Source organism: Geotrypetes seraphini, chromosome 9, assembly GCF_902459505.1.
Source record: "Geotrypetes seraphini chromosome 9, aGeoSer1.1, whole genome shotgun sequence".
Taxonomy (NCBI): Eukaryota; Metazoa; Chordata; class Amphibia; order Gymnophiona; family Dermophiidae; genus Geotrypetes; species Geotrypetes seraphini.
In genome coordinates this window covers 92,895,395-92,918,825 of record NC_047092.1, presented here as the reverse complement: position 1 = coordinate 92,918,825, position 23,431 = coordinate 92,895,395, and the positions used below count along the sequence as shown (strand labels likewise).

Genomic DNA, 23,431 nt, shown 5'->3' with positions numbered 1-23,431 from the left:
GTTCTCCTCTCCGTGTGACGGCATCGGACTCATCTGGACTTCGGTCATCTCACGTTCCTTGCTGTCCTGTGCCAGGTTAGGCGGTGAGCGAGCTGCCGGGGGGGACAAAGATATTTCAAGCCTCAAGGCTCTGATGTCTCTTTCCAGCGGAGCAACAGCAGGGATTCCCCCCATAATGGCTGGTGAGCTTTTCAGATACCGGTCTATCTGCGTTTGCCTTGGCGAAGAGACGTCCGCCCGGAGAGCACCCTTGCGCTTGCTATGGAGCATAATCTCCGAAAAAGATGTTTTCCAGAGAAAACAGATGAGGCTAAACAAGGTAAGATAGAACTCTGGCACTGAATGCTTTCACGACGCCGCCATCTTGTTTCCCATTGGATCATTTTCCTAGATCAAAATACTTCTTAATGGTCCTCAATTTCCACAAAATTGCATAGCTTTTTTAAATTAATTAATCCATATGCTTCTTAAAAGTTAAACTACGATCCAGAATTATTCCAAAAATTTTCCAATTTGGCACTATCTCAAAACTTTGACCCTTCAATTGAATAGTTGTTTCCTGAATTTTATCGTTAGGCCTAGCCAAAAAAAACTTAGGGCTCATTTAACTAAGGTGCGCTAGTGTTTTTAGCGCACACTGGAAATTACCGCACGCTACGCTTCTAGAACTAACGCCAGCTCAATGCTGGCATTAAGGTCTAGCGTGCGTGGCAATTCAGCGTGCGCTATTCCGCATGTTAAAGCCCTAACACACCTTTGTAAAAGGAGCCCTTAGTTTTTTCAGAATTAAGCTTTAGTCTGAACTGAGCATCCACAATTCTACCCTTTCCAAAACGTTAGAGATTTGAGTAATCAATTCATTCGAAATAGCCTTACAGGGGAACAAAATAGTAATATCTGCGTATATATAAAACATCATATTTAAACTTTGAAATAAATACACCAAGTAAACTAAATAGATATTAAATAGTGTTGGAGATAAAAGAGAACCCTGCGGAACTCCACATGAGTTCTTCAAGGAAAAAGAATATTTGTCTTCAGTGAAAACTTCATATGTTCTGTTTCAGGAACCCACTAAGCCAATTTTTTACATTACCTCTGATCCCAATTGAGTCCAAGCAGCTTAAGAGTAGATCATGATCCATTAAATCCATTAAAAGTGCTGCTCACATCCAACTGCAGGATCAGGGCACTAGTGCCAGTGCTAAATAGAATAGTAAGCTGATTTATTAATGATGCTATTACTGTCTCTGCACTATATCCTGAGTGGAATCCTGATTGATAATCATGTAAGATGTTAAATTTATCCAAGTATTTTACTAATTCAACATTTACCAAACTCTCCATTATTTTTTTCAAACAATGGAATACTAGCTATTGGTCTATAATTATTTTCACACATTAACGATTCCTTAGAATTTTTCACAATAGGCGTAATTATTATTATTTCTAAATAGTTGATAGTAGGCAAACATGTCTCCTATGTATGCATAAAACGCTGCTGCAGAGCCAGCAGAAACAGTAGCAGGTTGCAAAAAGTCCTCCAGCCAAGGAGAGCCACAATTGCACCCTTGTAAAAACACAACACCATCAAGGCTTGGCTTAAAGTCTGTATTAACCTATTAAACTGGAGATAATTAATTATGAAATTATTGTGAGGTAAACTATGTATTTCTAATAGTGTAACCAAATCAGTAATTTTTGATATAATTATAAAACTACAGTGGTACTTTGGTTTGCGAGCATAATGCATTCTAGAAGCATGCTCGTAATCCAAAGTGCTCGTGAATCTCATTAGAATCTCGGAGAGGGTGAGAGCTAAAAGGCCTTGAGCATGCACAGATGCTAAAGGCCCTACAGCAGCCCAGCAGAGAACCAGTGGCAGGCACTTTCAGCACCAGTGCATGGGTAAGGACATAGCCAGTCAGTGGGAGGAGGAGGCGCTTTCAGTTACGAAGGGAGAGAGCAGTGCCGGTGGCCTCAGGAGAGCAGGGGGGCTTACAAATTGAGTCAACGCTTGGTTTGTGAGTTACAGTTTGCTCGGGTGTTTTGCTCATCTTGCAAAGTACTCGCAACTCTTCCTTTTAGGACCCCTGAGGAAGGCGTGTTCGCCGAAACACGGACTGTGTAGGGTCCAGTTGGATTTTTATCACCGTATTTTTTATCATTGTACTTTTTTAATTGAATTTTCATGGTTTTTTATATGTCAGTGTTTAATAAATTATCTCCAGAACATCTGTATCCACAGTTTTTGTTTTCTTCAGTGATTAAACTTACTGCCACAATGCTGGGAATGCTTCATAAATCTGATCTTCGGGTTGCCAGTAAGACTCCCATATCAAACTACACCTCCACTTCTGCAGACCAGCAGAGGCGTGATGACACAGCCGTCATCCTGCGAGATACCACTGAGCCTCCTAAAGGCACCCAACAGCCTGTATTCAACCCCTACTTAAAAGGAGGTGAGACCACTTCAGGGATGGCTCTGAGCTCCGGAAAAAAACTATGCAGGCTGGCTAACAGGTATCCAGTGGGATCGGCCTGTCAGCTACAGACTAGAGTCTGTGAATATTCAAGCAGGCAGAGCTTCAAAATTGCTCCAAACACTAAACTCCCCGAAAAGAGGATGAAATTACATTGAATTAAAAACTAAGAAAGTGGAGAGGGCAGAACAGACACAAGTGCAACCATGCATGCAGAAGGAAAAAATGGTAGAGGGTGCTAAACTGCATAGTGAAGTACACCAGAGGCAGAGTGAAAAATCCAGAGTAGATTCCTTCTGCAACCCTATTGCACTGGAAAAACTGTTACAGACCTCAAAAAAAATTCAAAATAGAGCATGCTAACATAGAAAATGGCAGCAGATAAATGTCATATAGTCCCACTTCTGTTACTGTGTTAGCACATTTAATTTTACCTTGAATCTGTTGGTAAACAGCTCCAGTTTAGGAAACAGCTCTCTATTTGTGTATAGGCTCTGCAATGCTTTCAGACACTTCAATCTCACTTCGCCTTGCTGAACAAAAGGAAAACAAGCTAAAATTAGCCAATTGCATAGTAAACTATTGTTAGAAACATATTATACACATATATTACTCCTGGCAGAATTCAGAATACCCCATCTGGGCAGAATTCAGCACAGACATGGGCAGCAGCGGCTCTGCTCTTCTCTCTTCCTATCCAGAACTAAGCTTATGTGTCAAGAAGAGGAGAAAGCAAACTGCTGTGCAGCATGTCACTTCCTCCTCCTGTGCAGACTAAGGGCACGGATCTGATCCGATCCATGAGGGATCAGATCCAATCCATGTCCGTGGGGTTGATTCATTAATCGCCCTCATGCAAATGAGGGCAATCGGAATCACGCCCCCAACTGAGCGCCCGGATCGCTCTGTAGCGATCCCTATGCATGTGCAGACGATCTGTAGATGGTCTGCGCATGCGTTGAAGAGCAATGATTTTTTTTTACTTTAGTCCAGCGAGACCTTGGTTTTAACCTGTGGATTAAAACCATGGGCTCACACTGCGGGGGAAGGCCAGGGCAGTGTTTGGGGCAGAGAGCAGGAGAGTCGGATGCAGAGCAGGCCGGCAGAAATAAATGGGCAGGGAGCAGGAGAAGAGATTCGGGGCAGAGCAGGCCGGCAGGAGAAAATTGCGGCAAAGAGCAGGAGAGTCGGGGGCAGAGAGCTGGAAAGTCAGGGTAGACAGCAGGCAGAGAGCAGGAAATGGCAGTCAGAAAGCAGTGAATGACTGGTCCACAGCAGTCGTTTGTTTGTGATCGACCAGCCCAGTTGCTGTTGCAGGGTTTTTGTTAGTGAATTGCTGCCTGCCTACATTTCAATGCCGTTCCCCGTCATTTGCATGCGCAGATCGGAGGATGATCGGGACAGAGGTTAGTGAATCGGGTCAGAGGGCAATCAGGTTGCAAAGGGGTCGTAAATCGATCGGTTTGCTTAGTGAATCTAGCCCTTAGACTTGTTTATTTATGTGAACAACAGGATTGCAGTTCACATACAAAATAGCATCTAAGCAAAGGAGGAAGAAGTGAACTGCTGTACAGCAATTCACTCCTCATCTTGCAGTACAAGATTAGCTATGGAGGGGAATAGAGAGAAACAAAGCCACTGCTGTTGGGCTGAAAAGCAAAATGGCAAGTGTGGGGTCTGAGAAAAAGCTGGATTTACATTCACCTTGGCCTTAACACATGTTAAATTCTGAAAGACAACAGGTATAGAATGGGCTTTTAGCATACACTTAATTCCTTTAACATGCATTAAGGCCTTAAAACCACTTAGAGCCAGATTCTCAAAACTTAAAGTTGCCTTTAATGTGGTCTCTAAAACGGTTCCAGCTGGTTTAGCATGCATGTATTCTAGTGGCAGATTATCAAAATGGCTTACTGTGGACATATCCGAGTTTTCTAGCAGTCTCCAAAACTGCCATGCAAATGTAGTACAACGTGGTCATTAATATTAAAATGATTATCACCAAGTGATTCCCTAATCACGTTGTGCCACATTTGTGGCCAAAATTTGCCAAGAGGTCTGAGCAGTCATAATCTTACATTCTGATCAGTGCCTGAGTGCTGATTGTCTCAGGCACTGACAGGAAAGTAAGGTTTGACAGTTCAGACACCCCTTCCAAACACACACGCAAATTAAAATAATAATAATAATTTAAAAAATCCCAGATCAAAGATCGGCAGGAGAGGTGCCCACTTTCTCCTGTCGAGCTCGCACAACCTCCAGACACCCACCCCTGGCAGTGGGAGAGATTCCCACTCTCTCCTGCCACGCTTGCACAATCCCCCAAATCTACCCTGCTCCCACCGACCCCTGCCTTTCCCTACGTTATTTCTTACCTTATTCCCTACACTCTGGCTTTCAGGCCCACTTCTTAAAAAGTGGTGGATCTCTCTTATTTGCCCAGGTTCCTTAAGGCCCCTCCTATGGAGGGGTGGGGAGGGGAAGGGAGTCAGGGGATTGTGCGAGCATGGTGGGAGAGAGTGAACATCACTTCCGCTGCCAGGGGTGGATGTCTGAAGATTGTGCAAGCCCAGCATGAGAGTGGGAATTAGAGATTGACACGGTGGCGGTTTTACCCGCGGCCACCGCATTTTAGCCGCGGGTCACCCGCCGAAAACGGGGAAGAAAACTAGCAGTCGCTGCAACGACGGGGACAAGGCCATTCACCGCCCGCGGGGCGGTGAATGGTCTTGTCCCCGCAGTGAGGCATGAAGGATCGCGCGGTCCCCGCAGCTCACACCCGCCTGCCCAATCGATTCTAGTGTTTAGCCAGCTCTCTCCCTTCTCCTCACCTTAGTTTGTAGATTTTCTTTTTCGGCGACCCGCACGCTATCAGAGAGCCGCGCACCCGCTGCTGCTCAGTTTCGATCTTCTGCTCTGACGCAACCGGAAAGAGGAAGTTGCAGCAGAGCAGAAGACTGAACACTGAGCAGCCGCGCGTGCGCGGCACTTTGGGAAAGCGTGCAGGTCGCCGAAAAAGAAAACCTATAAACTAAGGTGAGGAGAAGGGAGAGAGCTGGCTAAACACTAGGATCGATTGGGCAGGCAGGTAGTGGCTGCGGGGACCGTGCGATCGCTAGTGTTCCCGGCTCAAATTGGAAGGAGGGAGTGAAAGGGAAAAGGATTCTGGGCCAAGGGGATGAAGTCGGAAAGAAAAACCCACAGCAGGAAAGAAAGGGAAGGACTGGCAGGTGAGCCAGATGCTAGAAGCAACTAAAAAGATAAGAACTTGGAGAAGACAGGAAGAGGACCTACAACAAGCTTTGTGTAGTAAACACAATCTGCGACATGGAATTGCAAAATGGCCGGAACTAGAAGAAGAATTAAAAACTTGGATATTAGACCACAGAAGCTCGGGATTTTCAGTTTCCACAAAAATGACTTCAACAAGCATGACTAAACTAAACTAAACTAAACCTTAGGTTTGTATACCATGCCATCTCTGCAAGTGTGGAGCTCGGCACGGTTTACAGAGATTAGGATGGAAAGGGTAGGGTTGAGGACAGTGGAAACCAGGGAGTTGTAGGAGACTGTAGGCGGGAAGGAGCATCTTAGGGTGGTAACCTTTTCATTGAAGAATTTTGCTAGGGCATCAGCTGAGATGAGGGGAGCAAGGTGGGGTCCTTTTTTGTAGTTAAGGAGCGCCAAATGTTAAACAACGCACTGTTCTGGTTGTTGGATCTGGAAATCTTATCACCGAAGAAGTTCTTCCTGATAACTGATAGCTACTAACAGAGGCATCACCGATTTTACAGGACCTACGTAAGCGGACTAAAACAAAAATAGCACAAAAGATGCCAACAGAATATGAAGATTAGATTATCGAGTTTCATAAATTTGTCATTAATGCATGAAAAATAGAACATTTTGAACTTTCACAAATAGGAAACATGGATGAGGTCCCACTGATGTTCGATGTACCCTCAAACAAAACAATAGATTTCAAAGGTGCAAAAGATATTATTGTTAAAACTTATGGGTATGAGAAAGCGCACTACACAGTTGTGTTGTCTTGCTGTGCCAATGGAACAAAATTGTCGCCTTTTTTGATTTTCAAAAGGAAAACTTTGCCCAAGGAAAAACTGCCTAAAGGTGTGTTTGTGCACGTTCATCCTAAGGGCTGGATGGATGAAGGGGGGATGAAGTTGTGGATAGACAATGTGTGATCTAGGCATCCTGGTGGACTGTTAAAGAAATCTGCCTTGCTAGTATGGGATCAGTTTCTGAGTCACAGAACAGAAGCTGTGAAAAATAAAATCAAACAACTGAAAACTCAAATAGTTGTAATTCCAGATAGCCTAACGAGCCGGCTTCAACCTTTAGATGTCTTTATTAATAAACCATTTAAAGCAGGGCTGTCCAACCTTTTGGTTTCCCTGGGCCGCATTGGAAGAAAAAAAAATTGTCTGGGGCCGCACAAACACTAACGCTAGCTAATGAACAACAACAACAAAAAAAAGGTTGAGCAGATCCTAAATTTGCAATTACTAATATAGAAGATATACATATCGAATAATAAACCTTCATTAAAGTGACACTGTGGAGAGGAACCCAACAAAGCAATAATACTTACCCTGACTGAGCGATCCTCCACGTGTTCCGCTGACAGCATAAGCCTGGTTCTCCCATTCACTTCTATAACAGCTACAGTGAGCCTCTTCAGAGCAGGGATGCTGAAGCAGCTGTCAGCTGCGCACTTGGAGGATCACTCAATCAGGGTATTACTGCTTTTTTGGGTTCCTCTTCAGTGTCCATTTAAAATTGTTTTTGATATTTTTTACTTTTTTTTAAAAGTAATGTCTCCTTTAAAAACAGATATAACATACATAACTGAGATGCAAGCCAATTGGCAATTTCATGTTATTAAAAATTACTTTTCCTTCTCAGTCTGAAGCCATCCAAAATGTGGAAAATCGACCACCCATCTTTCTGTCTCTTTCCGTCTGTACATCTTAGCTCCAAGGCCAGAAAATTTACTTGCTGCTTTTGGTTTTCTTTGAACTGGGAAGTTTTTAATTACACTGCTGTGTTGAGAGCGTCTTCACTTGTCATTAATTGCATGTAGCAGAGGTTCCAAAAATCAGATTCAGTCACTTCCTAGCTCACTCATAATTTATTAAGACTTGAAGAGGGTGTGAGAGCTGAGTTTGGAGAGCCTTGGTGAAAGTAACATCCAATAAAGAGCAAAAAAGTTATTTATAATAAAAAAATCTCCTGCAGCTGATTGTGATTTATGATGGGGTAGTTCTGCAGGTGAGGAGTAGATTTATTTCAATGAGATATTCATTAAAATGCTTAGGGTCAACATGATGATGGCTCCATGTTACTGAATATCTAATAGGCTGCTGTTATTTACAAATTTGTAAAAAAAATAATTTAAAAAACCCTTATTCTCACTGAAACAAATCTACCCCTCACATGCAGAACTGCCCCATCACAAATCACAATCAGCTGCAGGAGATTTGTTTTTATTATAAATGATTTTTGCGCTTTATTGGGTATTAGGATCACCAAGGCTCTCCAAACTCAGCTCTCACACCCTCATCAATAAATTGTCCCAGTCTAAGTAATAGAACAGAGGGCAACAAAACTAGTGGGATTTTTGACACTGAGTTTGATAAACCAGTGTATCAATATCTGGTTTGATGGAAGTAGTTGCAATTCTCAGTGAGTGCTCAAGATGCTCTACAGATATCTTGGTTCTAATTTTAGTTTTAGTGTGCTTCATTCTTGAAAATAGTTGCTCACAAATGTAGGTGCTGCCAAAAAGCGATGACACGAATAAGGCGTGATTGTGAAGCGAGGGATATTTCTCACTGGGAAGGTAGGACCTATAAAAGTCCATTGCAGACATGTGATCAAATTTTTCTTTCATTTGAATGTCAGATTGCAGCTCTATGCATTCCATCTGAAAATTGGCAGGTAACACATTAATGTCGACTGAAAATGGAGTCGCAAATAAACCAAAATATTTATTATTATCCCGGAAATCTTGAAATCTGTTTTCAAATTCTTCTTTCAAATCAAAAAGCAAGGCTGCATATTTTTCGCTGTTGAGAGGACTGTGTTTAGCCAACGTGTTGAAATGCATAAAATTATTTGCCTTTATTTGATCTTGCTATAAATTCAGTTTCATTTGGAATGCTGTTATGGTTTGAAACATTGTATTGATGAGTTGGTTTTTGAAGACGCATGTTTAACATTCAAATGAGTGGTCAAATCTACTAAAAATGCTAAATCTGTAAGCCAGTTTTCATTGTCAAGTTCTGGCACAAATTATGCTTTTGATACCATAAATGACTTGATTTCATGTCGCAAATCATAAAATCTTTTCAACATTTGGCCTCGATTTAACCATCTTACTTCCGAAAAGTAAATGATGTCACCATAGGAATTCATGGAACTGGTGATGATTCAATCCCTTGGCCCTTATGAAATTCACAGCTTTGATGACGATTTGCATGACGTTATCCATTTTTAAAGCTTTTCCATATAAATTTTCTTGATGTAATATGCAATGATACTTCATCAAATGTGAATTTTGGGCGGCAATTGCATCGTCTTCTATTAATTTTACAAGACCCTCTCTTTTACCTACCATTGCCGGGGCACCGTCAGTAACTATACCAGATATGTTGACAATGGACAAAGAAAATCGCTTTAACATATTTTTTACTGCTTCATATAAATCTCTTGATTTAGTTGTGTCTTTTAATGGCACTAAAGAAGCCATTTCTTCAGTGACATTATATTTGTCATTAATACCTCTAATAAAAATGGCAATTTGAGCTGTGTCTGTAGCATCAGTGCTGTCATCCACTGCCAAATCATAATATTTAAAATTAGCAGCTTTACTCTTCAAACATTTTTCGACAGATTTTCCAAGTTCGCCTAGCTATAGTCTGATAAGATAAGCTGATTTTAGAAAAATCCCCTTTTTTCAGGTCAAATTATATCTGTCACATTTTCCATACATTGCTTAATAAATTCACCTTCACTAAATGGTTTTGAATTTTTTGCTATTAAATATGCAACCACATAACTAGCTTTTACAACAGATTCTGTCTGATTTATCACTTTTTTTAAAACAATTTTGTTGAGAAGACAGATTTTTCTTCAGTTCCGTTACTTTGTCCTTACAACACATTCCTTGATATGCGCTGAATTTGTCAGCATGTTTTTGCATATACAGTGGAACCTCGGTTTGCGAGTGTTTTGCAAGAGGAGCAAAACACTCAGCAAACTTTTGCCTCGCAAACCGAGCATGTTCTGGTGTACGAGCACCTCCCCCCCCACTCTAACCGGCATCGCACCCCCCCGAACCAGCATCGCAAACCCCCCCCCCCCCCGGGAACGCCCCCCCCCCCCCCACGAGAATTGCAAAGCACCCCCATGCTGAAAGCAGCATCTGCCTGCCCTTCCTCCCAAGCACTTGGTCCTTACCCCTTCTGCTCGTTGTAAGTGTGAATGCGAGCTCCCGCCTCTTGCCTGGGCTGGGCCTTGAGCATCTGCGCATGCTCAAGGCCTTCTGGCTCTCATTCTCTCGGAGATAATGAAGGGAATAGACTTAGTAGATAAAGACAGGTTGTTCACCCTCTCCAAGGTAAAGAGAACGAGAGGGCACTCTCCAAAGTTAAAAGGGGATAGATTCCGTACAAACGTAAGGAAGTTCTTCTTCAGAGTGGTAGAAAACTGGAACGCTCTTCGGAGGCTGTTTATAGGGGAAAACACCCTCGAGGGATTCAAGACAAAGTTTAGACAAGTTCCTGCTGAACCGAATGTATGCAGGTATGACTAGACTCAGTTAGGGCACTGGTCCTTTGACCTAAGGACCACTGCGGGAGCGGACTGCTGGGCACGATGGACCACTGGGCTGACCCAGCAGCGGCAATTTTTATGTTCTTATGTTCAGTCATTCAAGATGTCTCATAGGAATAGACATAGCCGATGCTGTGGATGTAACATCAAATGCATCAAAATCCAAACTTGCCATAAACTTCTTGGCTTCGAGTAGTCCATAAGTGATCTCTTGGAATTCCCAAAGTTGTGCAGATGGAATATATAAGTGAAATCAACCAGCTTCTGTAGAGCTGTGGAAGATAATATGACATATAGAAAAAATAGCTGGTATTTTATATGGCACCTCCCATCTCCATCCTTGTGGGAGCTTGTTCTAGTGGAGGAGTGTGGAACAAATAGAACAAAAGAAGAAATGATCCAAATTTAAAGGCACTACACCCATAGAGGATCACCCAGCGTGAATCTCTACATTTAGTATCCTGATGTGGTGATAAGTAGAATGTTGTGATGGGTAGAAGAGGTGATCCATTTAACAAGTTCTACACCCCTGATGGATTCCTCTATGGAATGGCTCTGCAAGTGAAAAATAGAAGAGATATTCCATGCTTAATAGGCTCTACACCATGAAGAAATGCTCTGATTTAGAAGTCCTTTAATGATAAGCAGAAGAGGTAATCCAAGATAAGAAGGCTCTACAGCCATAGTGGATCCATCTGATTCTTCTTAATAGTGCTATCAAAGCGATTGGAGTCCAGTAGTCAAAGTAGAGATTGTGTGGATCCGATGATCTGGAGCAAGATATTGAAAATTATTCGATGAGAAGTATCCAATCCATATGCATCGAGGAATGGGGATCTCGGTACCAGAAGTGGTCTATTGGTACTGGTAGGTAGATTGATGACTGGTACTACAGTGATTGCTGAGGATAGGCTGATACTGAGAGTTTGAGGATGAGTCAAAGCAATAGCAACAGTACCGAGGGTAAAAATTAGAATCAGTACCAAGCCTCAATAGAGTTAAATAGAACAGAGCAAGGATAAAATGGTACCATATGGCATCTGAAGCTAATTAAGCTGTGCCGGGTACTGAGTAGAGAGAGGGCAATCAAGACAATTTCATTGGAATCGCATGGCCAGTCCATGTTCATACAGCAATGCTGCATATGATGAAGTGCATGCACTGGTACCGTGTGCCATGAAGTATTAGTAACCCCAAGGAATGAAGCAAGCTTCAGTATATGACAGCCTGCATCAAAGAATGATGAAGTTGATGTAAGGCATACATGACTTGATGTTATGGATGCCTGCCGACGCTTGTTGACGCATCTCATGTTGAGTATGAAGACGATGCTTGAGAACAATGTTGATGCCGACATTGATGTGCAGCAATACCAAAAGGAATCGGTACTAAGGAAAAGACTAATTTTCTGGATACAATTAGCACTGCATATGGCGAAGTGGATGCACTGGCATCATTTGCTATGAATCTGATACCATAGGTGCAGCAGGGTGTTGAAGCATTGGTAGCCCCCAAAAAGAGGCACACTTCAGAAATGACAGCCTGCTTCGATGAATGACATTAATGAGAGGCATGCATCAAGTGACTCGATGCTGGAAATGCCTGTAACGCTGATGATATCATTGATGACAATGTCAATGCCCACCAATACCGCATAGCAATCCAATCTGATGGGTATCCAACCACAGGCCTAATGTTTTCTTATAAAGAAAAATATGAAGTAACAAAAACAAAACATTTTGATGTTTGTTGGCAAGTTGTTGTTTTGTTCTTTTTTTTTTTTTTTAATGTACATATAGCCCTGTAAGAATGGGAATAGTTCCAGCAGGAAAGGAAAAATATAGAGACCATGGGTTGAGTAAAAAGAAGGCTGAAAAGCTGTTAATGCCATCGGTTAGGGGCAAAAGCTTCAAAATTGCCTATAGGCCCTAATGGTGACATAAGGAATATTTAAAGAAAATAAAAGGTTTTAAAAGAAAAATCAACTAATTATATTACATTTGTTTCTTTTATTCCACCAATACCTTGCAGTTATAGGCGGATTACAAAAGGATGAGATTCTGGTCATATCCAGAAGATTACAGGGAAGTTAGTAGTTGGAACATTTATAGTCTGGTGATGGCGTGAGTTTATTGGTTGTGTCAGGAGTTTGTCTTTTTTTTTTTTTTTTTTTTTTAAAGTTCAAAAAGTTTGATTTATTTTCAAGCATAAAATAAACAATTGTCTTGACATATTTCTTGAATAACCTGGCTTTTATGTCCCTCCTGAAAGTATAATTAACATCTTGGATATACATCTTAAGTTTACTATGACGTCAGATTTTTATCAAATTTCTTTTTTGGAGGTATTAGTCATCAAACAACCCCCATTTTTAGTCACCAAGGCATATAGTAGTGCCCGATTTCCAATTTGATTCACCGATTCACTTCAGGTGAATCGATATTTTAAAAATTGGCCTGGCCGATTCGGTGACCGACCCTCCTCCCCATGCCTTCCTAAAGCAGGAGCAACAGGTCCAACCACCATTTAATCACATTCAACCACAATTATATATCAAAACAACCACAACATAAAATAATATACAACAATGCAGTCAACCTAGAGAATCTCTCCACAGGACTCTCTAACCTAGCGGGAACACCAAAACCAAATTCTCAATCTTTAGATAAAGCTGTGGTGGACTGGCATACTGAAGTAAAATCCCTATATGAAGGGCAGGTTCTGGTCAAAGAGATCAATTAATACCCCAGCAAACATTCCTTCCCCTGGTTTACTGATGACTTAACTAAGAAAAGAGAACTAAGGAAAGCGGAACAGAAATGGTACAAATCCAGATTAAATAGTGACAGATCCAAATGGAAAGATCTGCATAAAGTATATAAAATTGCCACCCTAGAGGCTAAAAAGAAGTACGGTACTACTCCGAATAACTCTTAAAGACCCCCCCAATAGATCAAAAAACCTTTTCAAATTAACAAAAAATATACTCACAACATCACAAGGAGACAATCAACATCTTAACAATGAACTCGACAGCGAAACGCTCTCAGACTACTTCACTGACAAAGTAGACAAAATATGGTCTCACCTTGACTCCACTATGTTACAGACATTGTCTCCCTGCAATTCAAGCAAATCAACTACAACCACAACTGGGAACCTAACTAACTTCAAAACAGTCTCCGGTGACAGCATCATTTTTGGTTCCAATCCTGGACCCCTTTCCGCCACACCTTCTAGTGGCGAGCGCAAAAACGCCTTTGTAGACTCCCTCCTTCTGCTCCTCAATACCTCCCTACAAACAGGCATATGTCTGCAAACTGGAAGTTGGCAGTTATCAGACCGATCTTGAAAAAAATCCATGCTCAACCCTAATGTGTCTGGCAACTTCAGACCTGTCTCCAACCTACCTTCAAGATCCTGGAATAAAACAGTGTTATCTCAATTACATTCTTTCATCAACGAACAAGGTGCCCTATCCACCTTTCAATCGGGATTCAGGAAATTCCACAGTGCTGAAACTGTCCTCCTCGATATTGTTGACGACTGCTGTAATGATGTCCTTCTAGTGTTGCTGGATATCAGTGCGGCCTTCGACACTATTGATCATCCTCTCCTCATTGAGCAGCACTCTGAAATAGGAATCGGAGAACATTGCGCTACAATGGTTCTCTTCTTTCCTAAATAACATATCCCAAAGCGTTGTGCTCAATGACGTGCTATTGAAACCGAAACCAATCAAATACGGTGTTCCGCAGGAGGCTCTGCTATCCCCATTACTGCTCAATCTCTATATTAAACCTGTCCTAGAGATAGCCCGCAAATACCAAATATGGAGTCATTCCTTTGCGGATGACATTCAGCTGTACCTACTGCTAGGAGAAATCCGTGATGCCCAGATTGTGAAACTCCTAACCTGCCTCTTGGAAATCAAAAACTGGATGTCCATAAACAAACTGCAACTGAATGCCTCCAAGATGGAACTCCTTTGAATCCACAAACATCGTTGCGACCGTGCCCGTCCCTCACTGTGCTGAGACTCGACTACTATAACTGCAAAAAATCAAGTATGCAGCTTAGGAATACTCCTTGATGCCACCTGTCGCTTTCCAACCATATTTTTCAGATGGTATCTTCCTCATTTTACTACCTGTGACAACTCTGAAAAATAAGGAACTACTTTTCAGAGTCTGACTTTTCCCAACTATTCTAAGCCTTAATACTCTCCCACATGGATTACTGCAATGCTCTATTCAACAGTATCATGGTGAAGAACGTACATCTCCAGCATGTTCAAAATGCGCCGATCAGGCTTCTGAAAAATCTCCATACCCGGAAACCTGCCTCCCAAGCGCTAGTGTAGGCTCACTGGCTACCTGTAGCCAAACATTGCGTCTTCAAGGGCCTGATGCTAGAGTTCAAATCCTTGCATGACATGGTGCCAGCCTACGTGATGACTAAGCTTCCTCTGTATGTGCCGAACCGGTCCCTCCACTCCCAGAATGAAATGCACCTCAAAATGCCTCCTGGTTGTGCTCTTCAATTGCAAACCGCAAAATGACAGTCCTACTCCCACTTCATACCGAGTCAATGGAATTGACTGCACCTGCAGATTAGATCCCTTGAAGGACTCCTCAGCTTTAGAAAAGCAATAAAAACATATCTCTTTACCTAAACCCCCTACCCTTGATCGATAAGACTACAAAGAGATGTATATTGGTACCAAAACCAGTATGTGTCACATAAAGATAACTTGTATCATACACTGTAACTTTCTTTGTCTCTAATTAGGTATAACTAAAGTGACCATACGTCCCGTTTTGAATGGGACAGTCCCGTTTTTAGATCTCCTGTCCCATTGTCCCCACACACAGCTTCGGGATGCCGAAATGTCCCGTTTTCAGGGACAGCGTCACAAAGCTGTGTGAGGGGACAACGGGACAGGCGATCATTTCCCCTCCCTGCCACGCCAAAGCCATCATCCGTCTTTCCCTTCGTCCTGCGCCCGATTCAACCCCCTCCCCCGGGTCTGCAGCCGCTGTTGCTTGCCAGCCTCTCTTCCTACCTCCCTTCAGTGAGGGCCAGAGTGATGCTTGGTGGATCCTGAGAGGAGCTATTGGAGCCTCAAAATGAGGCTTGGATAGAAATGAACGAAAACATTGGAGCCCCAAAACCAGGCTTGGATTGCTATGAGTGCAGCAATTGCAGCTCCAGAACGAGGCTTGATTTTCATAGCGCGAGATCCAGAGCTGCACTGGTTGAATAGTTAATGCCTCCCAAAAATACGAGTAGCAGCCAAGAAACCGAGGTAGGCGGGGGGAACAGGGGAGACGAAAACCCGGACAGACTCTCACATTTTAGACAGATGTCTGGACACTCCTTTAAAAAGAGGACTTGTCTGGCTAAATCCGGACGTCTGATAATCCTAGATAGAAGAGGAGGGAGAATGAGGGGGGGTTGTGTGGGCTCCACTGAAAGTCTCTGAGTGGCAAGCAGCGGCGGCGGCCCGGAGACAGGGGTGTTAAATTGGTACTGGTGGGGAGAAAGGCTGGCAGGCAGCGGCGGTGGACCGGGGGTGGGGGGGGGTTGAATTGGTGCTGGTTGAATTGGTGCTGGAAGAAGAGAAGGAGGGAGGCTGGTTTTGGTGTGGCAGGGAGGGAGGGTGGTAGCCAGGCAGGCTGGCTTCGGGGGAGGGGGTGGGACAAAGGCTGGAAGGTAGTGAGGGGGACATAGGAAGGAGGCACTGGGGGCACTAAGGACATAGGAAGGAGGCACTGAGGGCACTAAGGACATAGGAAGGAGGCACTGAGGGCACTAAGGACATAGGAAGGAAGGAGGGAGGGAGGGAATAGAAAGGGACAATTGTTGGGCCTGAGTGCAGAAAGAAAGAAATGAAAGAAAGGATACACAGTCAGAAGGAAATGCAATCAGAGACTCATGAAATAACCAGAAAGCAAAAGTAGGAAAAATGATTTTATTTTCAATTTAGTGATCAAAATGTGTCAGTTTTGAGAATATCTGCTATCTATATTTTGCACTATATTTGTCTATTTTTCTATAGTTACTGAGGTGACATCTTTGAAAACCCCCAAATATAAATGATAATTAACATTTTCTCTGCATATAGGGTGCTTTGTGTTTTTTAAAATTTTATGGTTACCATTATGAAATAATAATATATTGTGTGTACATGAAAAATGAATGAAAGGAATTGGGGGCAGGACTAGGGTGGGATTGGGGATGGGGCTAGGGCAGGATTGGGGGTGGGACTGAATATTAATAGATGTCCCGTTTTGATGAAAAAAATAAATGGTCACATTAGGTATAACTTGTACTGGAAAACCTGTATTGTAAGGAAAACTATAGAAAAATTGTAACCAGTAAACTGTATATTATTAGCCCCTAGCATGTATCAATTTAGGATAAAAACTTGTATCGTAAACTTGTACAGAAATTATGTATGTTAAACCTGTAACCTGTTCTGGGGACAACAGGCTAAAAAACAAATTAAATAATACATAAATTAATTCAACTCCTGCAAGGACTCAGAAATAAGATCCAGCAAAACTGCAAACTTAATAAACGCAGGACCGTGGTATCATCCCCAGAATCCACATATTCAGCACAGTGCCCCTGATCTTCAGCTTCCAGAAGCAATGTACCTGTAAACAGGGATCAGCAAATGAAACATCTGCATCAGGGTCCCCCAGATCAGGGCCAGGTAGCACGAAAACAGCATCAAGACTAAGCACCACCACTAAGAGATGCCATGGAGATGAATTGGGACGGCTAAGGGGAAAACACTTGTTCTGAAACTCAAAACTCACAAAAAATTCACACAGTTGAAAAACGTGTCCAGCTCCTGGAGCATAGATGACTTAAATTTGTGTTTCTTAGGCTTTGGGGGATCCGCAGCTGGACGAACAAAACTACCAGCTGTGCAGAGCCCTGAAAGCAATGAAGGCCGCACCACTAAGCTACCTGAGCGTTGGTCACCTGATTCCCCCAGATGTGGCACGATGCATAAGGATGCTCTAAAAGTGTCTAAATTTGCACAATCCTGATAAGAACCAAATGAGGAGAGCCCAATGGCCTGAGGAGTTGCCGTACAGCGAGAGATTAGAGAAACTGGGCCTCTTTCCCTGAAAAGAGAAGACTGAGAGGGGATCATGATTGAAACATTCTAGAGAATGACACGGTGACAAAATTTGTCACGTCCCCGTCCCATGTCATTTTCTAGTGTCTATTTCAACCTCGTCCTTCTATACAGCATTCTTCAAAGCAAAGCTTGTGGGTCAGTGGTTGTGGCCATTCATACTCTGATTCTTCCCTCTCTCCTTAAAGAATGAAATGAAGATGGTTATCCACGGGGAGGGGAACGGTGATGAATTTTGTCACCGTGTCATTCTCTAAAACATTCAAGATACTGAAGGGAATAGACTCTGTAGATAAAGACAGGTTGTTCACCCTCTCCAAGGTAGGGAGAACGAGAGGGCACGCTTAAAGTTAAAAGGAAATTCTTCTTCACCCAGAGTGTGGTAGAAAACTGGAATGCTCTTCCAGAGGCTGTTATAGGGGAAAACACCCTCCAGGGATTCAAGACAAAGTTAGACAAGTTCCTGCTGAACCGGAACGTACGCAGGTAGGGCTGGTCTCAGTTAGGGCACTGGTCATTGACCTAGGGGCCGCCGCGGGAGCAGACTACTGGGCACGATGGACCACTGGACTGACCCAGCAGTGGCAATTCTTATGTTCCAAGGATTCCATCCCAGCAGGTTTCTAGGCAAAATTTGCAGTTTTGAAGAAACAGGGAGCTTTAGAAAAAAAGATTGATAAAAATACACGTTGGCCACGTTGGTCAAAAAATTTGTGACAAAATTGTGATTTTTTTTTCACACTTCTCAAACTCCAAAAATGGTGATTTTTGGATTTTTCAGGAGGGGGAACCCATATCTAACCTCCTTGATACATCTCACAGGCTGTCAAGCCTATACTCACTGGAACCTGACAGATCTATGCTGCAGCTTGCCTCAGCTCTCTCACAGTAGCTGGATGAAACTTCACAGCCAAAATGCTGGGAATGCTTCTGCACAGCTAATCTTTGGGCTGTGTCAGACGCCTATGCCTGCAGACCAACGGATGCACACTGGAATGGGCAAAGGCGAGAAGATGCAGCAAGCAACTTATGAGACACTGCCGAGTCTCATAAGTGTGACCAACAGCTTACACTCGATCCCTGCTTAACAGCAGGTGAGACCACTTCAGGAATGCCCTAAGCTCCAGAGAAAACTATGCAGTCTGGCTAACAGATACCCAGTGGTATCGGCCTCTCAGCTACAGACCAAAGTCTGTGAATGAAACATTAGGTTTCTTACCTCTGCTAATCTTCCTTCTTGTAGATCTTCTCTGAAAGCTGAACGGATGGGATCTTGCATCTCTGTTAGCTGCAGGATAACTAAAAGATGATCCCTCCCCTTTGGGCTACCTGCCCGGGAGCTTCCTGACATGCCCAGTTAGTAGAAAAGCCACGGAGACCTATGACAACAGGAAACAGAAGAAAAGAAGGAGAGGACGCAGGAACTTCCGCTACCAGTCAATTCTGCTCAATATCGTATTATACCAAAAACTAAGGCCAAAAAAAGCCAACAGGAATCAAACACATAATGTAAACATTATAAACTGCAAAACCCAGGAAAATCCTGTCACGTGGACACAGCCTGAAAACCATAAGGGGCACCCCTCAGGGAACCCCCACCAACCCTTAAACTTTACGAAGGGGAATACACATGAAATTCTTAGTGAGGCTGGTCAAAGACAGAAATCCAGCTTACCAGTTACTGAAGAGGTGACCTACGAATCGGACAAATCAGATGGGCGGACTTTCAGCTTCCAGAGAAGATCTACAACAGGGGTCTCAAAGTCCCTCATTGAGGGCCGCTATCCAGTCGGGTTTTCAGGATTTACCCAATGAATATGTATGAGATCTATGTGCATTGTAACAACCCCAGCCCTAGAGCTAGGCTTGTCCCAGATAGGAATCCCCAAACTACTAGACTGCAGCTAAAAAGAGCAGATCAGTGCAGTAGTTCTGTTAGCCCCAAAGTTGCTGAGCATAAAAAGTCTGACTTTGTGCAGGGACTCAGGGGGGAGGGGGAATGTCATAGGAACAGCCTCAAGGAACCTGAGATAGCTGGTAGGAAGGAACAGCCCAGAAGTCAGCCTAATGCTGGAATTGCTCAGCTGCTGAAATTAATTAGGGCTCAGGAGAAAGCCCAGCAATCCAGGAAGCTTAAATTAGTAGCTCCTGAGCCAAGGGAGGAGGAGGTTTAAAGACTGTGAAAGATTGATTCTCAACATTGCTGTAGTTTTGTTTTGAACTGGGAAGCAAGGACTGTGAATTTATTCATGAACCGGGTCTTTGCACTTACCTGTGGAAAGGCAGAGGCCTGCCTTTTGCAAGGCCTTCCATTTTGGTTTTGTTAGCAAGCCTGTTTTGAGAAGCAGTATCTGTTCTGGCAGCACTGCTAATTCAATGACACTGCCTTATTAAAGCTTGCTCTCATTCAGAACACTTGGTTTGTTTTTGGTGTTTTGGTGAATGTTTATTACCCTACTATTAATGCCAGCAGGACCCTTCTACCTTAAGAAGGCACGCTCGGGACTATTATTTTGCAAACCGCCCAGTAGCCATTCTGACAACCCGGTACCGGGGGTGTGACAAGTGGTATCAGGAGTGGGATCCTCCTCCTCCCTTGGCTCAGGAGCTACTAATTTAAGCTTCCTGGATTGCTGGGCTTTCTCCTGAGCCCTAATTAGTTTCAGCAGCTGAGCAATTCCAGCATTAGGCTGACTTCTGGGCTGTTCCTTCCTACCGGCTATCTCAGGTTCCTTGAGGCTGTTCCTATGACATTCCCCCTCCCTCCTGAGTCCCTGCACAAAGTCAGACTTTTTATGCTCAGCAACTTTGGGGCTAACAGAACTACTGCACTGATCTGCTCTTTTTAGCTGCAGTCTAGTAGTTTGGGGATTCCTACCTGGGACAAGCCTAGCTCTAGGGCTGGGGTTGTTACAGCATGCATTGCTTTTAATGCATGTTCATTGGGTAAATCCTGAAAACCCGACTGGATTGTGGCCCTCAAGGAGGGACTTTGAGATCCCTGATCTACAAGCAGTGGCGAACCAAGGGGGGGGGAGGGGGGGCGGGGGGGGGAAGTCTGCCCCGGGTGCACGGCTTGAGGGGGTGCACAGCCGGCCAGGTCCGGATCCTCTTGCTCTTCCTTTCCCCCGGTCCGCGCTTGGGGCTCGCGCCTGCCTGGTCCTGTGCCACCGCCCAAATGGTGCTGTTAGTTCTCGCGAGACTTGCGGGAGTTGATGGCACCATTCGAACGTCGGCGCAGGACCAGGCAGGCGCGATCAGGGCTTGCGTCTGCCTTTCATTTCCGGCGGAGATGGGGGAGCCTGCCGATGCAGTGCTGGACCGAGCTGAGACTGGGCGGCGTGAGACCAGGGAGGTGCACTCTGGGCTCACATCTGACTATTACTGTCGCGGCAGATGGGGACTTGGGCGGCTGTCCAGCAAGGGAGGCTGCCGATGCAGCACTGGATCGCCAAAGATTGCATCAAGGTACGGGGGGAGGGGGTGAGTGGATGTTTTAAAATACCAGGGGTACCGGGGGGGGGGGGGTGAGTGGATGTTTTAAAATACCAGGGAGGGAGGGATTTTTAAAAGTACAGGGGGTATGATTAAAAAAGGTACTGGGGGGTACGTAGGGGGATGATTTAAGGTACTTGGGAGGTATGGGGGGGATGATTTAGGGTAAGTGAGGGGTATGGGGCCAGCCTGCCTGCCACTAGGCGTGCCTGCCCTGTGCCCTGTCTACCACTAGACCACCAGAGAGGGGACAGGGTACACAGCCTGGCAGGGAGGGGGGACAGGGTGCTGAGAAGGAGCATGGCACAGAGCCTGGCAGGGAGAATTTGGTTCAGAATGTTTTTTTTTCTTGTTTTCCTCCTCTAAATCTAGGGTGCGTCATATGGTCAAGGGGTGCGTCTTAGCCCCCCCCCCCCCAGTGTCTCCTTCCTGTGTCCTGAGTGCCCCCAGTGCCTCCTTCTCATGTCCTTAGTGCCCCCAGTGCCCCCATCCTGTGTCCTTAGTGCCCCCAGTGCCCCTATCCTGTGTCCTTAGTGCCCCCAGTGCCTCCGTCCTGTGTCCATAGTGCCCCCAGTGCCTCCTTCCCGTATCCTTAGTGCCCCCAGTGTCTCCTTCTTATGTCCCCCCATTGCCTTCCAGATTTTGTCCACCCCCCAAAGCCAGCCTGCCTGCCTGCCTACCTATCTCCCTCCCTCCCTGCCGCATTAAAGCCAGCCAGCTTGCCTGCCTACATCTTTCTCTCCCTGCTGTGGAAAAAAAAAAAAAAAAGCGCCCCTCTCCTTCCTTTCCCCCGATCTGCGCCGCTGCAATCCTATCTCCCCGTTGCTGCTGCTAATCGCTGCCGACAATACATCTTATTTCCAAAGTCAATTCTGACATTGGAGAGGACATTCCGGGCCAGCCAGGAAGGCTGGCCCGGAACGTCCTCTCTGACGTCAGAATTGGCTGACAATACGTCTTCTTTCCGATGTCAATTCTGACGTTGGAAAGAAGACGTATTGTCGGCGACGATTAGCAGCAGCAACGGGGAGGTAAGATTGCAGCGGTGTGGACCGGGGGAAAAGAAGGAGAGAGGCGTATTTTTTTCCGCGGCATGGAGAGAAGGATGTAGGCAGGCAAGCTTTAGCGTGGCAGGGAGGGAGGCAGATAGGTAGACAGGCAGACAGGCTGGCTTTGGGGGTGGTCAAAATCTGGAAGGCAGTGGGGGGACATAAGAAGGAGGCACTGGGGGCACTAAGGACACGGGAAGGAGGCACTGGGGGCACTATGGACACAGGACGGAGGCACTGGGGGCACTAAGGACATGAGAAGGAGGCACTGCAGGCACTAATGACAAAGGACGGGGGCACTAAGGACATGAGAAGGAGGCACTGGGGGCACTATGGACATGGGAAGGAAGGAGGGAGGGAATAGAAAGGGACAATTATTGGGCCTGAGTGCAGAAAGAAAGAAATGAAAGAAAGGATACACAGTCAATTAATACATGTCCCCTTTTGATGAAAAAAATAAATTCTCACATTACTTCTGACTTACTTTCTTTGCAGCAGAGTCAGCAGCCGCGCTGAGGTGCAGGAAGGTCCCGCGATGACTCATCTGCTGGCTCTGCTCTGGAAGAGGTAAGTTACATCGGAGGGGGTGGACCCGGCTGACGCAGTCATTGCGGGACTTTGCCACAACTCCCTACGTCTGCCAGGTCCACCCCCTCCGACATAACTTACTTCTTCTGGAGCAGAGCCAGCAGACGAGTCATTGCGGGACCTTCCAGCATGCGGCTGCCAAATCCGCTCCAGAGCAAGTACGTCGGAGTGGGGTGGACTGGCAGCCAGCCGCTACAGTCATCGTGGGATCTTGCTGCATGAAGGGAGAGAAAGGAGCAGGATTGCTGGAATGGAAGAGTGGTGGAGGAAAAGAAAGGGGGCAGGGTGATATGGAAGGGTGGTGCTGATGGAATTGATGTACAGAGAAAGGGGAGAGACATAAGGGGGAAGGATATTGGAGGGAAAGAAAGGGGGCAGATGCTAATTGAAGAGGGGTGGATGGAGAGATAAATGGCAGACATTGGATGGTAGTGGGGAGCCTATGCTGGATGGAAGTGCAGATGGGAGAGATAAGGGAGCCAAAGGAAGGAAGGAAATGGGAGGAGAGAAAGAGGGGAGCAGACGCTGGATGGAAGTGCATGATGGAAGGAGGGGATAAATAAAAGGAGGGCACATGATGGGGAGAAAAGGATTGAGTTAGGGAAACACGTGGCAAGCTTTAGGTAGACAATAAAAAAGGATATTGATGAGAGGGTAGTAAGAACGTAATCTAGACAGATGCAGAAAATAAATTGAAAAGGAAAATGAGGGAAAAAATGGAAAGGGATTGCAGAGGACAGGTGTGGGAGAGGGAAGGAGAGGAGAGAGATGCCAGACCAATGGGGGTGAAAGGAGAGATGGAA

General features: G+C 44.7%; 1 protein-coding gene across 1 annotated transcript in view; it reads right to left on the bottom strand.

Annotated features, from left to right (window-relative positions):
• STAG1 (stromal antigen 1) overlaps positions 1 to 23,431 on the bottom strand; it is a 2,074,316-nt gene that overhangs the window by 1,307,776 nt on the left and 743,109 nt on the right. The window contains 1 exon segment of the mRNA XM_033958034.1: positions 2,918 to 3,016. Coding sequence (XP_033813925.1) covers positions 2,918 to 3,016 — 99 coding nt within the window.